This window comes from Cicer arietinum, chromosome 5 (genome assembly GCF_000331145.2).
Source record: "Cicer arietinum cultivar CDC Frontier isolate Library 1 chromosome 5, Cicar.CDCFrontier_v2.0, whole genome shotgun sequence".
NCBI lineage: Eukaryota > Viridiplantae > Streptophyta > Magnoliopsida > Fabales > Fabaceae > Cicer > Cicer arietinum.
The window spans coordinates 68,146,626-68,162,149 of record NC_021164.2 but is presented as its reverse complement, the minus strand read 5'-3'; the positions used below and the strand labels follow the sequence as shown (position 1 = coordinate 68,162,149).

General features: G+C 29.9%; 3 protein-coding genes and 1 non-coding gene across 10 annotated transcripts in view; 3 read left to right on the top strand and 1 right to left on the bottom strand.

Annotated features, from left to right (window-relative positions):
- LOC101511681 (protein IQ-DOMAIN 21) overlaps nucleotides 1-2,107 on the bottom strand; it is a 5,092-nt gene extending 2,985 nt beyond the window's left edge. Inside the window, exons 1-2 of one of the 6 annotated variants that reach the window (XM_073368363.1) lie at nucleotides 1,842-2,107; nucleotides 1,412-1,519 (exon numbers count right to left, since the gene is read on the bottom strand). In XM_073368363.1, the coding sequence (XP_073224464.1) occupies nucleotides 1,412-1,498 (87 nt within the window). In that variant the 5' untranslated portion in view covers nucleotides 1,499-1,519; nucleotides 1,842-2,107. Of the gene's footprint in view, nucleotides 1-1,411 lie in introns of all 6 variants that reach the window. The other 5 variants (XM_073368364.1, XM_004502597.4, XM_004502598.4 and 2 more) reach the window with 5 other exon arrangements.
- Nucleotides 2,108-4,792: 2,685 nt separating this feature from the next.
- Nucleotides 4,793-4,864, top strand: TRNAD-GUC (transfer RNA aspartic acid (anticodon GUC)). The gene has a single exon. It is a non-coding gene; the product is annotated as a tRNA-Asp (tRNA).
- Nucleotides 4,865-5,116: 252 nt separating this feature from the next.
- LOC101511352 (protein DEFECTIVE IN MERISTEM SILENCING 3) lies at nucleotides 5,117-10,166 on the top strand. The gene is made up of 8 exons (XM_004502596.4): nucleotides 5,117-5,274; nucleotides 6,140-6,283; nucleotides 6,749-6,863; nucleotides 7,356-7,593; nucleotides 7,796-7,987; nucleotides 8,075-8,395; nucleotides 8,992-9,214; nucleotides 9,724-10,166. The coding sequence occupies exons 1-8, from the start codon at nucleotides 5,239-5,241 to the stop codon at nucleotides 9,754-9,756; spliced, it is 1,302 nt and encodes a 433-aa protein (XP_004502653.1). The 5' UTR covers nucleotides 5,117-5,238; the 3' UTR covers nucleotides 9,757-10,166.
- A 2,588-nt stretch (nucleotides 10,167-12,754) lies between these two features.
- Nucleotides 12,755-15,524, top strand: part of LOC101510819 (CLP protease regulatory subunit CLPX1, mitochondrial) — a 5,830-nt gene continuing 3,060 nt past the window's right edge. Inside the window, exons 1-7 of one of the 2 annotated variants that reach the window (XM_073368918.1) lie at nucleotides 12,755-13,433; nucleotides 13,528-13,595; nucleotides 13,747-13,850; nucleotides 14,176-14,255; nucleotides 14,722-14,772; nucleotides 15,324-15,398; nucleotides 15,476-15,524. In XM_073368918.1, coding sequence (XP_073225019.1) covers nucleotides 12,900-13,433; nucleotides 13,528-13,595; nucleotides 13,747-13,850; nucleotides 14,176-14,255; nucleotides 14,722-14,772; nucleotides 15,324-15,398; nucleotides 15,476-15,524 — 961 coding nt within the window. In that variant the 5' untranslated portion in view covers nucleotides 12,755-12,899. The remainder of the gene's footprint in view (nucleotides 13,434-13,527; nucleotides 13,596-13,746; nucleotides 13,851-14,175; nucleotides 14,256-14,721; nucleotides 14,773-15,323; nucleotides 15,399-15,475) is intronic. The other variant, XM_073368919.1, reaches the window with a different exon arrangement.

Below are 15,524 nucleotides of genomic sequence, written 5' to 3'. Positions count from 1 at the left end.
TCCGATCAAATTACAAATTATCAATCCGAGGTTTAAGACAAATAAAAAGCTTATAATAATATGAAAGTAGTTTAACTTTTATCTATTTTTATAGAAATAGCTAAAGATAAGTGTTTAATTAGTTATTTATTCAAAGATGTCTATCTCATCATTAAAACAATGATTTGGAAAAATTATAGAATAGTGCTAATAAAGCAATTAACCAAGATGAATTTGTTTAATATATGATGGAGATCTAACATGGGAAACACATGAGAATCAATGTGGATGATGTGATAGGTTAGGTTGTATGATAAGTATGTGACACAAACAAATACTAACAAAATTATGTGATACATGTTATGTTCACATGATAGGGGACCATGCACACATATAATTACATACTGTTTTGGGTTGTTGGTCCTAAAGACAAAGTAGCTCATCCTATATGTGGTTCCATAAAAGACAGCAATTACAACTAAAAAGTTCACTTCCTGTAGTTATGTGGAGGTGATATTATCCTTTAATGTGAAAGGTAAACTGCGATAATAGCATTACTTATGCTACAAATAAGTAGTAATTTCTGCTTTCTTTTGGTTTCTTGGGGATTGAACAAATTAAATGTCATGCATGACTCTTCACTAATTCAATACTCTAGCATGATAGCATCTCAGTGAATTGATGATTAACTATTGAATGTGTAGAACTATAACTATCAAAGAGAACCAGTTTGGTATTTACTATGATAAGAAAATATTTATTTGATACAAAAGAAAAAAAAGACAGCCTTTTTTATTAAAAAAAATGCCAGCCAGAAATGAATTTCAATAGACATTTCTATTAAAATCACTTGGATGTAAACAAAATATTACTTGCATCATCCGAAATAAAATATAAACAAAAATAGTAATTAAAAAATAATTTTTCAATTACTATTTTTATTTATATTTCATTTTGGATGATGTAATGTATAATAAATGAGTGAAGACATAAAATAATTCAATGTTCCAAAAGAAATTTTAACTTTTCTTTTTATAACCTTTAAGTGAACTGGTTTGCCAGTTCATCTAAGTAAAAAATAAAAATAGAACTCAAGACTTGGAGAATGTTGAAAAAAATACTAAAAGAACACTTATTATGAAATAGTTACATTGACAAGGAGAATTAAACTCACACTTTTATAGAATATATTAACTCTCAAATGAATATTTAGTGAATTAATATATAACTCAAAGGAAAGAAAAATCAAAGGGAGAAAATAATGAGCATTTGTTTATTATGTTTTTGAAACATCGATCAAAAGGAAAAATCCTAATTAAGTAAACCAGTTTTGCTGAATGAAAACAAAAAATGACATTGATTATTCTGATATAATATATTTATTTTTAAAGAAAGAAAGAAAAAGGTAACATAGAACAGGGGAATGAATGACCTTGTTCTCCGGCAATGGCGAGTCCTTAGAAGAAGACTTGAAAACTTTCTTGACCGATGAGAACCAACTGCTTCCTTTCTTTCCCATCTGAGATGAAAAATTCTGCTTCTAACAGCCACCACAATCATCACATCACATGCATAAAAAATTCAGACAACATGTTAGCAGAGAGTGGGCCCAATAATTCTCAATAATACACGAGACATAATATACATGACATTTTTTATAAAAATAATAATAATAATAATAATAATAATAATAATAATAATAATAATAATAATAATAATAATAATAATAATAATAATAATAATAATAATAATAATAATAATAATAAATGACAAATGAATTTTAGTTTGCAGGTCTGAAGCGAGAATTTTGGTAGGGTTGTATTTTGTTGAATTGAATAAAAAACTCCTGTATTTGGACGTACAGCTTATTATGTTAAGAAGAGAATGTTTATGTAAGAAATTGAGAGAGATGAGTTGTGAAAGAAGATGAATGTTGTTGGTAGTGGTCCTTTATGTATTGTGTATGGCATGTTTTAGATTCATGGGACAATAATGTTTGGGAAGTTCTGAAAACAGAATTGTGATGGAAGATGCAGAGAGAGTGAGAGGATGGTGGGGATAGTGTGACAGAGCGTGTGTGTGTGTGTGTGCATATTAAAGTCACAGAGATTACTAATAACTACTAACTACCATCGCTGCTACAAAATAGAATCCATATACTTTTTCTTTTTTATAATATAATGCATGTACTTTACAATATAAAAGTTATATTTAAATAATGGACTCACAAATAACTCTATTCTAAAACAAATAATAAAAACTCCCTATTTACTTTCAATTTAACCCCTAATTAAATTAAAGCAGCTCATTTTAGATAATAAAAAAAAGAATAATATCAATTGTTGATAAATATATTAATAGTTGATATTATAATATTAATTTTTTATTTTATTAATTTTGGATTTTTGTAAAATCAAATCTCCTAAAGATTATACAAAATTTGGCTACTTTCACATTTTATAAGGATGAATTTAGAATCTACTAGAGTAAAATAAAATATCAAATATAGTTATTCCAATAAAATTTAAGTTACTAGAGGTTCATGAATCATCATATTTGACAAAAACAACTACTCAATTAGATTAAATATATATATATATATATATATATATATATATATATAAACTCAAAACCTTAAAATATTAAATATACAAGATATATTATTGATATATTATTTAATATCAAACTTTTTATCTAACATAAAACTTCTAATTGACCCTTGAAAAATATATTTACATTTTTTAAGTTTTATTTGAAAAAATTAAGGATAAAAATTTCAACAAAAGCAACTATAATTATACAAGTACTAGCTAACACTTGTGTAAGGCAACCAACCATTGATTTTTGTTTCTTTTATTCACAAGCCTTGAATGTAAAATGCCCATCAAAATAAAATTTTCAAATTTAATTATATATTATATATATTATATTAATATATTAAACTTGACCGAACATGATAATTGAATTATATATTAATATTTTTTTTTATCAATAAATTTCACTATAAAATCAAAAAGATATAATTGAATTTATTAATTTAATAGTGAAAAAAAATTATGCATGAGACAACACTATTTTTTTATGCATTATATAAAAACTGAAAAAACCTTTACAATTATTATAAAAATAATAATATAAAAATATCTCACTTGCTCGTAAAAGTTAACTCAATTAATCAATACAAGTATTATTAATCTGAATTTGCGAGTTTCAAATGACATTTATCATTTTGCTTGTGGACAAAAAAAAATTAAAACATCAAAACAAATTAAATATAAAAAATGGGCAAAGAAAAATAAACCTTTATGTTTTTCAAAAGAAAAATAAGCCTATTTTTGCCGAGTTGTTTGTTCATGAGACTCACAAGTAGGTGACGACTCACGAGCTTGAATGTACCCTTGCTCGCACGCCATGTACCCTATAGGCTACACTGTCCATTGTTTTTGGATATTCAATCAATTGACCATGGTCCCACTATTGACCACTTTTAGAATTCAGAAAAGTTTGCCAAACCACCACGCACAGAATAGAAGTGTTTTGTTGATGAATTTTTTTTCTTTAAAAAAAATTATTTAGACATTATTCTAAACATTTTTTCCATTGTATCTTAAGCATATATTAAAAACAAAATTGCTAGTTTATTATGTTGGAGGTAGATTGAATTTCCTCTCTTTTTATCACTTAACTATTTAATTCAATCTTTTTAATCAACAAATGAACTTTATATGCAATAGAAACTTTTGACAAAACAGTGTTTTATATGAATATGATGTTAAACTGTAAATAAAAAACTGTTTACCTATATATAGATTAATGTATTATATATGTCCCTCTTGGTATGAGATAATCGATACCTTCATTCAAATGAAAGTTCTTATATGATTGTGGTTGTTAGTAAGCCAAATACATCTTTCTTGCAAACTTGTTGAATATTAATTAAATAATTATACAATTGTTTTATAATAGATGAATAATAAAAATCACATGCATTAAAGATAAATACTGTGTCTTACTCTAAAATCTTTTAAAGAAATCTCTCTATTATTTTCAATACTTTGTCCATGTTTGTTTGTGTATGATGTTTGTATAGTAAGTAGCGGAACTTCTTAAAGATATAGAGTGATCTATTTAATAATTTTTTTAAAAATACTACTACTATAAGTCTTTTCTATAAGAGTTTTATAATTTAATTAATAAAAATTGATTTATTTGAGCCATATTATGGACCAAAACATTAATTTTTGTTAACTAAATTATAACTTAAATATCTATTATAAATAAACCCTGATAGAATAATATATAAAAAGAATTTACAAAAACAACTACTATAATTATAAAATAAACTAAAATTTTAACTTAATTAAAAAAAATAATCAGTACAACCATCTTAGACGAGCTTGGGAAGTGCCTAGGTTTAGAATTTCATAGCACAAATAAAATAAAAATTAAATGTGCAGATAGACGCCCATATGTCTGGCTATTTGTTTTTCTCAGTAAAATAATAATAGTTATAAAATTTCATACAATTATTTTAAAAATAAAAAATTTAAACTGGTAGGAGAAACTAAAATTAAACATAAAAATGTTCAAATGCTAGGTGAAATTAAAAGAAAAAATGTTATATAAAAATTTATTTTCTTTTATATAGAAGTATATTTAAAATATTATGTTAGTCACTTAAATAAAAAGAATAAAATGATAAATAGAAAGAGAAAAGTTACACCAAAACTATCCCTTAAAATACAAGAGTAGATTAAATTGAAAGTTATTCAAAGTAATATATTGTAAAACCTAAGATTTAGGTCATAAATGAGTCGTTGTAGTATAGTGGTAAGTATTCCCGCCTGTCACGCGGGTGACCCGGGTTCGATCCCCGGCAACGGCGTTTTGCTTTTTTGTTAATTCAAGTACAAAGTCATCGTTATTTTTGGATAAAAAACGCATGGGTTTAAGACTCCCTGCGGTTGGAAATACATGCACTGAAACAGTATGTACCGTTGGATCTTAATCATATTACGTAATGATTTGTATTTGAATTTACAAATTAAAAAAATAATCGTATGATTCTGATCAAGTGGTACGGATTTGTGACCGCAGCAAATGCGTACTTTGCGAATGTGAGGGATTCAGATTCCAAAGTGGCGAGTCATTCATTGAGTCACACACACACGCGCTCATATTCTTCTTTTTACTCACTTGGCCCAATTCATTTCCAAAATTTCACATTCCAACAGACTCGTAGCTCTCACTCACTGAGTCATGTTTCAACCACCCAACAATAGCAGCAACAACCAGGTCAGTTTTTTCTCTGCATTATTCTCTCTTCTCGTTTCTTGCTTCAGTGTCGAAACTCTTCGTAATTTACTGTGAAATTCTTTTCATTAACTCTTTCGGTTCAAAATCTACGTTTCAATTTTCGAAGCTTTGAAATGGCTTACTAATTTTTCAATCGGAGAATTTTGTTTCGGAATTAGCAATTTTAAATTACTCCGTTGTAACTTAAATTAGGGTATATAGCTGTTCTTCGCGTATGGTAATAAAACAAGAAAATTAAATTCCCTTCATAGAATGATATAACCTACATCTTTTTTCCACTCGCATTGGAGTTACTATATGATGTTGCATGTGAGAGAGGGTTCTTTTATGATATAATTTTGTTTGGAGTCATATTGATTACGCTTACAAGCCATTAGAACTGCGGGAACAAGTATCATATTTTAGTTAAATATATGCTACCTAAAATGCATATATATTATATGATTTGATGGCGTTTTTTTTTTCCGTTACTTACCCCTTTCCCCTGCTGATCTTATACTGCTGAAAGTTAATTTTCCCCATTTTTACCTTTATTTGAAATTTGTCATGATTTTCGTGATCATTATACTTTTCATGGAAACAATTAAATTTAAAAAAAAAAGGGTGAAACGATGAATAAAGTGAATAAGAAATTTAGACACACATCAATAACACGAATCTATGTGTTTAAACTTCCAAATCCTTCTTTTATTGAAGACTGAATGATGCTCATTTGTTTGGGGGTGGACAGGCTTGTTGGGAAATCTACCTGCTGAAGTAGTATAGTAGCTAGTAATTATTTATTTTTCCGTGTGTGGTAGCAGTATCTGTATTTATTATGTGTGAATAAGTTCTTCTTGTGCAGCATTTGGTTCATACAAAGGCACTGTCTGTCCAAGGGTCCTCAGCATTGGTGCCAGTGGATTTGAATGAAAACTGCACGGAAACGAAGGACAATGTGCAAAATGGAGAGTTTATTAAAGCAGAAAACATCATCCGACACTCCCAGGTTGCTTAGAGCATCTCCGATTCATGTTCTTGCGATTATTAAATATAATATTAATAAGTTTTTATATTAGAGTATGTGGCTATGTGCCACATGTAGGAACGGTACCCCCCAAAAGAACATGTTCTTGCATTGTGTATATTAGAGTTTCTTAATATCATTGTGTCTATCTTGTTCGTCTGCAACTTTCCCTTTTTTGCTGCAAAAGTTGTTCTCACCTTTCTCCCATTGGAGTGAAGTGTTCTTATATTATGTGGCAAGATATTGCCCACCTATTTGACATTCTTAACTTGCACTGGAGATGCTCTAATGTTTTGTTTTGTTTTTATAAACTGAAAAGGTTGCTTCTGTTTCGCTGCATGTGTGTGTATAATATATAGACATACTTTTTTTTTTTTAAGTTTCAGGATTTCAAATGAGAGATGGTGATTTGTACAATATTAACTTACACCTAAATAATATTTGTAGAAACTACAAGATGATCTACATACGCTAGGGATAAAAATTAAGCAGCATGAGGACAGGCTGAATCTTCTGAACATTGAAAAAAGCAAATTAGACGACTCTAGTCTTCATTTGCAAGGTAAATTGTTTGTACTTTTTAAAGTAACTTTTCTTCTTTGTTTGGTAAGTGGATAAGAAGCTACTCACCATGAAATGTGTTGCTATCCGGTTCTTTAAAGTGCATCCCACTGAATCAATGGTTTAAGCTTTCTTGATTTTGAAGGTTACACAAGTTTTATCTGTTTGTTCAAACATAAATATTTTGATTATAAAGTTTATGGGGTGTTGAGATCTCTCATCAACAGGAGATATGGACAATTCTTACAAGACTTATCCTTACCTCTTGAGTTAGCTTTGGAGGTTGAAATATGTCGACCCCAAATTCTAAGACGGGTTATTGTTAATATGCTTCAAAATTGCATACCTGAAGGGTTACTGCCTACTATTCACGATTAAGGATGCAGTAAACTTCAAATTGCCACTCTTAATTTTTTATATGAAATGATGGAGTAGTTCTCTATCAACAAAAAGTAGTTGTGTTTTATGTTTTTTTCCCCTTTCTTATTCATAGTTACTATTGGGAAATCAAAATCTTCAAGCACGCCCAAGACCGGTAATGCCGACGATTCCCACAGTACAACCGAGGAGGAGGTAAATAAACAAATATTGCAGCATGAAAAAACTGCTGCTGGTATTTTGTGCCAGGTGAAGACTCGTCATGGAGCGCAGGCTTCTCTTCTTACACTATCAAAGGATGTTGTAGGTATTGTTGCTATGCTGGGAAAAGTTGAGGATGACAATCTTAGCAGGTACTTTTTGTATAGACGTTTTCTTTTTGGTTTGCAAAATCAAGCACCCATTTCAACTTTGTAATAGCTTCTTTGTTTCTTTGGTCTCTGTCACATTATCCTTAAGCAAGAGGAAACATGATTTATTTTTAAGACATTGTTAATATCTATGAATATGTAAGCATACATGCAGGTAGTTTCACTCTACTAATTTGCAATGCAGACTTTTCTCCGAGTATCTAGGAGTGGACACTATGCTGGCAATTGTTTGTAGAACTTATGAAGGAGTTAGTGCTCTTGAAATGTATGATAGAGAAGGATGCATAAATAAAAGTTGTGGTCTTCATGGGCTAGGTGCCACAATTGGAAGGGCTTTGGATGGTCGATTTCTAGTGATATGTCTTGAATCTCTAAGGCATGACTATAAGAATCTGGTTTTTGTCTTTTATTTGTGGCTGTGAATAAATCATTGTTTTAAAAGTTTTTCCTTATTTTGTTTTAGGCCTTATGCTGGTAAATTTGTGGTTGATGACTCACAACGGAAGTTGGACATTTTAAACCCAAGATTGCCCAATGGGGAGTGTCCGGCTGGATTTATGGGCTTTGCTGTGAATATGATTAATATAGACAGCTGGAACCTATTTTGTGTAACGCCGAGTGGTTATGGTCTCAGAGAAACTCTGTTTTATAATCTCTTTTCTCGTCTACAAGTATATAAGACAAGGGCTGAAATGATACAAGCACTTCCTTGCATAAGTGATGGAGCTCTTTCTTTAGATGGAGGAATGGTTAGGAGTTGTGGTGTATTTTCCTTGGGGAATAGGTAAGAATATGAACAGCAGATTTATTTATAAACTATGTATTATCTCATTTTTAGTATCTTCTGAAAATTATGACAGGCTTAAAACATTGCTATCATGTGAATGGAAATAACTTAAATGTTTCCACTTTTACAAGAAAGAAGGATATATATTAATGGGAGAATCTGAGAATAATCATTCTTGTAATTGTATCCTGTAGAAATCTTTTCATTAATCTCTCATGAAGCAGTTTTGCCAGAGTAACTGCAGTTTGCCAGAAGAATGCTATTCAAAATATGATCTGACAATGCCAGTTATCTCAATCTTTTACTAAAATTTGTATAGCAACTTGTACAATATGAACTATGTAAGTCTTGATATGTTGCTCTACAAAATGGAACCTCAATGAATAATCATTGAAACTTGTGAAATTAATATTTTGTAGGTTCATTGATATTGTGGTTACCGATTTTTATTTTTTTCAAATATGTTCAAAAATACTTTAAAAAAATATAAGCTTCATTTTAGAACATCAAATTTCTGTTTGTTGCAACTTGTTTTCAGAAGATTACAATCATCATAAATGTGAATTGAAAATAAAAACTGTTGGGGCCTGCAGGGAAGATGTTGATGTGAGATTCCCCAGACCCGAAAGAGTAGCGGGGATTGATGACCAAATTGAAATTGAGAGGCAAATGAAAGACGTCCAATGGAAGAAGGAAAAGATTTTGGACGATTTAAAAAGGGAAAGGGCGTTGTTGGACATGGCAAAGTTCAATTTCAATAAAAAGAAGAATGATTTTCTTAAGTTTTTGGCTTCAAGTTCATCTTATGCAACTCAGGTAATCTTTCTTGATAATCGAACCCTAGGTGGTTTATAAAACATTGAGTGTGGTTTGATAGTTTGTTTACTTATTTGACGTTTCAACATTATCCAAGTTTTTGGACTGTGTTATAGAACAGTTTAAATGTCTTCTACTAATATTTTAGGAATTTATTTTATTATTGAGACTACTGAAAATCCTTTCTCTCTGTGGTAGTTATGTCTTGTGATAGTTATATTTTAAATTATTACCAAACTCTGCATGAGGTATTGACTATTGATTAATCAATAATTGAATTTCTTAATGATGCATGCTTATTACATTAACCAATTGCAAGCTTATGCATGCAAATATCTGATCACATAATTTTTCAATTGAGGGAACCTTTCCAGTAAGATTGCTTCAGATTGTGATATAATGGTGCATTATTACCATTGCTAATTGCTTGACTAGAGCTTTTCCAGTAAGTCTTGAATTGTGATAGAATTCACCATTGCTAAATTTTCTTTAATCTAATGCACTATCAGGTTCAGACTACTGACAGATACGTATCTAGATGATAAAATTAAGGCTGATGGCAAAGCTATGAAGAACATAACATGTGGCTAACAACTTATTTTTGGCATTGAGCATATAGCTCATATCCTTTTTGAGGACTGGCTCTGGAAGGAGAACATGAAGGTAAATTTTGGATAAAAAAAGGAAGCATGTTGTTTTTTGTAGCTGGAGTCCTTTCTACAGTTAAAGGCTTCCTTTTTTTCTTCAAGTTTTGTTGTGAAGAAAATCAGATTAGTCTACAAGACACTTCAAGACAAAATATAAAGGATAGGATAACCATTTTCGTGATTCCTTGTAAATCGATTAGCTGGTTATACTCTTTCTCTAGTGAGTGTGATTGAAGGCTGTGAATGTTGTAGATCTTTGTTAAGCATTTTTTCTGCTTGTAGTTCTATAATTTCATTTGACCTTAGTTGTTGTCAAATTTTCCTTTCTTATTATCTACTGTTTTTGGAGGACAACCTTCTTTCTCTTTCTGCGGAGAGTAAAGAAATCTGAATCATTTTAAATGGGGGAAAATCTTCAAAAGAATGTTTGAGTGAATAGAGCATTGATTTGATAGTAGTTGACGAGTTTAATTTATCAAAATAAGCGAAAGGGTAAATCTTTTTTGGTCCTAATCCTTCGGACCCATGGGATTATGGTCATAATGGAGGTCAATTGAGAGATAAATAAAACAGAGAAAAAATATTTCGAATATAAACTTAAAATACAAATAGTAGTGAATTTTATAATACAAAATACAGGTATTAGTGAGATCTAAGCATCTGAATTCTAATCCAAAAGAAAAAGTCTTCACTGCTTTCATTAATATTAAAAAAAAAAAAAAAAAAACTTACAGTATGAACTAATTTAAAATTTTGTCGACATTAAGTATAAAAAGGACAATTTACTTGGAGTATATAGAATATTTGGAGTGTAAGACTCTTGCGATTTATAGATCATTCCTCTTTTCGGTGGTTTTTTCTTCAAGTAGTTAATAGACTATCATCATCCTTATTATTATTGCTCCTTTGTAGTATTGTTTATATTCAGCCTCGGTTGTTAGAATTTTCGCGATATACGCAAACCAAAGAAAATTGTCTTTGAAATTATTTAAATACTATTTTTTTTTTGCTGTAAAATCATAAATATATATTTCAATTATAGTTAATATTTTTTTAAAAAAATTACTTTGATTATAATTCAGTAAATTTTTTATCTACGACATTAATATGTATAGTTAATATTATTATATAAGAAACACATACATTAAAGAAAACTTAAATGTGAATAATTTAATATTATATATCTTAATTTTAATTCTGTTGTTAAAATTATAAATAAATCTTAATTCTTCAAGTTGAATTCTATTATTAAAATCATCATAATTATCATATTTCAATAAGTTTTAAGATGATTACGACATATTTTTATAATTTTATCAACTAAGTATTTAATATTTTAATGCCAAACAATTTTTTTAATCATATGTATAAATTTTTTTATATAAATTTGTTTTTTTATTTAATATCTTTTTTACTAATTAATATTACTTTATAAAAAAAAATTTGGTTCCCAAAAAAATTGGATCTAAGTCGTCGCCCGTTTCAAACGCCTAGAGAACCACCACTGTTTATACTAGATTATTATTCTTTTTAATAGAAATAAGTTTAGAAATACTTTTAGTAACTCAAAACCAAAAACTAGTGCAAATATTACTCATTAATGATCAAATATATTATTAATATTATATACATGTATAATTAATAATTAGTGATTATAATATTAATCGTTAATTCATTAATTTTATTACTTTAGAGATATTAAATTTTATTTTTTTACTAAAAAAACGATATTTATCAAAATAAATTTGTGAATAAATTTACAACACCCAAGTTAAAAACTTAAAACAATAATATAACACAAAATGACAAAATATCTATAAATATGACAATATTCAAATGTTCGATATACCTTTAAATCTGAAATATTGAAGCCGTCAAAGTCATTGAGTAATATATAAAACAACTATGTCAATCAGAATTAAAACAAATACTACACGTAAACAATAAAACCAAATAGCACTACACTAAGATGAAAAAATAAAAAAGCTTTACACCCAGACAAAAAATCACAAAAAAAAAGTACTAAATTCATGCATAAAACATTTATTTAAATAAAAATAATAATTCAAATGGGTGATTCTAAAACAAAAATTATCCTAAATCATTTATCTCAAAATTCAATTTTTAATTATAGCAAATTGGAGATGCAGAAAATTAATATATCAACAATACAAACGAGGTTTTTAAACATTGTTAAATTGATTAAGAGCAAAGATATGATAATTTTATTCCGTTTATTTATGTTATTCACATTGACTTCTATAGATCAAAAGTAAAACAAGAAAATGGTTTTTATTATTTTGAACTTTAAAATTATAAGTATTAATCAATCTAGACTACAAAATTTATAGATAATCTCTGCTAATGAAATCGTAAGAAAATATTAAGTTGATATATCGTTTAAAGTAATTAATAATGAATAATTTGAAGTTTTGGTAAACTTAACATTTGAATTAATTAATAAGTATAAAATTATGTAAATTTTAAAAAATAATGTTCATAATTTTTAGTTAAAATAATAAAAATTCAAATGAAAAAAAATGATACACTAAATATTATAAACTAAAACATTACATTACATGAAGTAACATTTTCAATTATAAATTCGTGGAAATAAATAATTAGAAAACAGTCTAAGGATTTGATGGTAGCGGTTGAATAAAAGCGAAGAAATTGACCAAAAAAAAAAAGCGAAGAAGATATTGAGGTGTTTGTGGCGTGGCGTTGCAGTTTGGACATGAACCACTGTAAAATGAACAAACGTGGAAAGATAAAGTAAAATAAAAGCCTGAAAAAAGAGTTCCATTTCCATCCATCCCCGCAACACAAACTCGATTCGCTTGAATAAGACAAACAAATTCGAGGATTACTTTCTTTCCATTCATCCACACAACATCACAGATAAAACTATTACTAATAGATTCACTCCACACCCTCTTTTCTCTTACAATACAACTACGCATCAATGTCTTAAATTCCCAACTTCTCACTTAAATCCTACACCCTAAAGAAATCAAAATCAAAATCAACCTCGTTCCATGGCTGCTGCTGCTGCGTTTCGATCAAAACCTTCAAACTACAAAGAAAAAGCAACACTTGCTTTGTCCCAATTAAGATACTTCGCTTTCAACTACACACACGCTGGTAACTCTCACTATCCTTCACGCACACCCTTAATCAACACCCCTTATCACTTCACGTCCTTCAAACCCCTTTCTCTCCGCGGCGATTTCACCCAAACCCATAACGGTAATTCTACTACCACTACACCCAATCCTAACCCTAATAACCATCTTCCCTATGATACAACCGCCTATAGGGTTCTTGTTTCTTCATTTGGGGATCCTCCTGAAGTTTGGTCTGGTGGTGGAATTGTTGTTCGCCCGGGAAATTCTAATTATGATGTTTCTGGCGGTGGTGGTGCTGGTGGTGCTAGCTCCGGTGGTGGTGATTCGGCGAATTCCAAAGATGGGTGTTGGGGTGGCTCCAATTTGGGAGGTAGTTTTCCTACTCCTAAGGAGATTTGTAAAGGCCTTGATAAATATGTAATTGGACAAGAGAGGGCCAAGAAGGTTTGTCACTTTTTTTTTCAATGGTTTTGTGTGATTGTTGAAGGTTTTTGTTAAACTCTTTGGTTGATGAATGTTGCCTTAATTGAATTTCTAGGTGCTTTCTGTGGCAGTTTATAATCATTATAAGAGAATCTTTCATGAATCTTCACCCAAGTCTATGTGGTTGGTATATTACTTCAGCATGCACATGCACACACTTTTTCTTTTTGTTGATAATGTAAAGTGATTGTCTTTTTTTGTTTTGCTTAAACACTAAAATTGTATTTAGATAGTAGATATTGCTTTTCCATGTTCTTACTATTTGGAGTGTTAGGCCTGCAGGAGATTCAAGTAATGATGGTAAAGCTGATGATGTTGATGATGATAGAGTTGAACTTGAGAAAAGCAATATCCTTTTGATGGGGCCAACAGGATCAGGTAAACTAGTTTTTACTTTCTCCCCTCTCGAGTTCGTACTTTTGGTGATGTGTTGCCATTTGTAAGTGTTATAAGATGTCAATGTTGATGCTTATGTTCTTTGAATTACGAATTGTTCTAATGCACTCAGTTGGCTAGCAGCGGCCTAGTTTCGTTTTGTTGCACTAGTATGTTGCATTTTATGCTGAGCATTGGTTTTACATTCTACTGTGAATTTGTCAATTTTGGGGCCGGGCAATCAAGTTTAGGACTTCTGCTTTTTCCATCATCATTTCTCCTGGCAACCAGTTTAACTTGTTTTTCTTTGATGTTGTTTCAAGGACAGGGAAGACATTACTTGCCAAAACCTTGGCTCGGTTTGTAAATGTTCCCTTTGTTATTGCAGATGCAACTACACTCACTCAGGCAAGTTAGAAGGCTGGCTTTATTCTTGTTTTCTGATTTAGCATATGTTAAAAATACATAAAATAAAAAATTGGAATGGAAAGAGGAAATACAATTTTTTGTTTGCAGTTTTTTTTTTTTCTTTCTGTTAAATGACTTGTAAAGCTCCACATAGGTTGTAACTTTCAACGAACAAAAAAGGAAGAAAAATGCACATATCGATGCCATTGCCATCTTCTAATCTCATGTATTTATGAAAATGCTAAATGAAAATATATATCAGAAACATTTTGTTATCAAGCTAAACAGCAACTTAGGTACCTTGGGGAATTCTTTTGTTTCCTTTTCTCGGTGGTTGGAATTTATAAGACACTTACTCAGTATGTATTTTTATGTTAATATGTCATTTTCATCTTAGTTTATGTTATGTTAAAGCTGCATTGGCATGTTTGTGTTAAAGGTCTAACTCTGACATCACCTTTGGCAGGCTGGTTATGTCGGAGAAGATGTGGAGTCCATATTATACAAGCTCCTCTCGGTAAATACTTTGAAGAGTAACAACTGTTATTTTTTCAGACTAATGTAATGTAATGTGGGGATTCATTAGACAACCCAAACAAGACCCATGATACTGTATCCAATCTCTGAGTTCTTTTTGCTGTTATTTGAACAAAAAAATGTAAATTTTTATGGAAAATTAAATTGGTATTAATTCTTTGCTTTTTAATGTGTTTAAGCCTTATCTAATACCCATGACAAATAGCTTTCAGATCTACTTATATGTGGAACATTAACTGGGTTTAAAGGGTATAATGCTTTGTAGCACGGACACTTCTGATCGAAGGCGTGTCCGACACCGAAACATTATACCCTGCATTTTAAAATGGTTCTTAACAACAAATTGTCTGCTCCCTGCATTTTAAATTTTGAAATATGTTTTTCACTCCATGATTTATCAATCGTAAAAAAATATCTGTGTTTCTTTCATCAAATCATGGATCTAACGTCTGTTCAACGAAATAAACATAAATTAGCAAACATAGCATAACAAATTGTAGTCTGAATCAAAGTTGCATACATTTATTTCAGGCTGCAGATTATAATGTGGCAGCTGCACAGCAAGGCATTGTTTACATTGATGAAGTTGACAAGATTACCAAAAAGGTTCCTCATTATGATTTTCATTTTCTCTTCCAACTATGTATTTGTCCACTGTTCTAAATCACTTCTTTACGTATCAGGCTGAGAGCCTTAATATCAGTAGAGATGTCTCTGGTGAAGGTGTTCAGC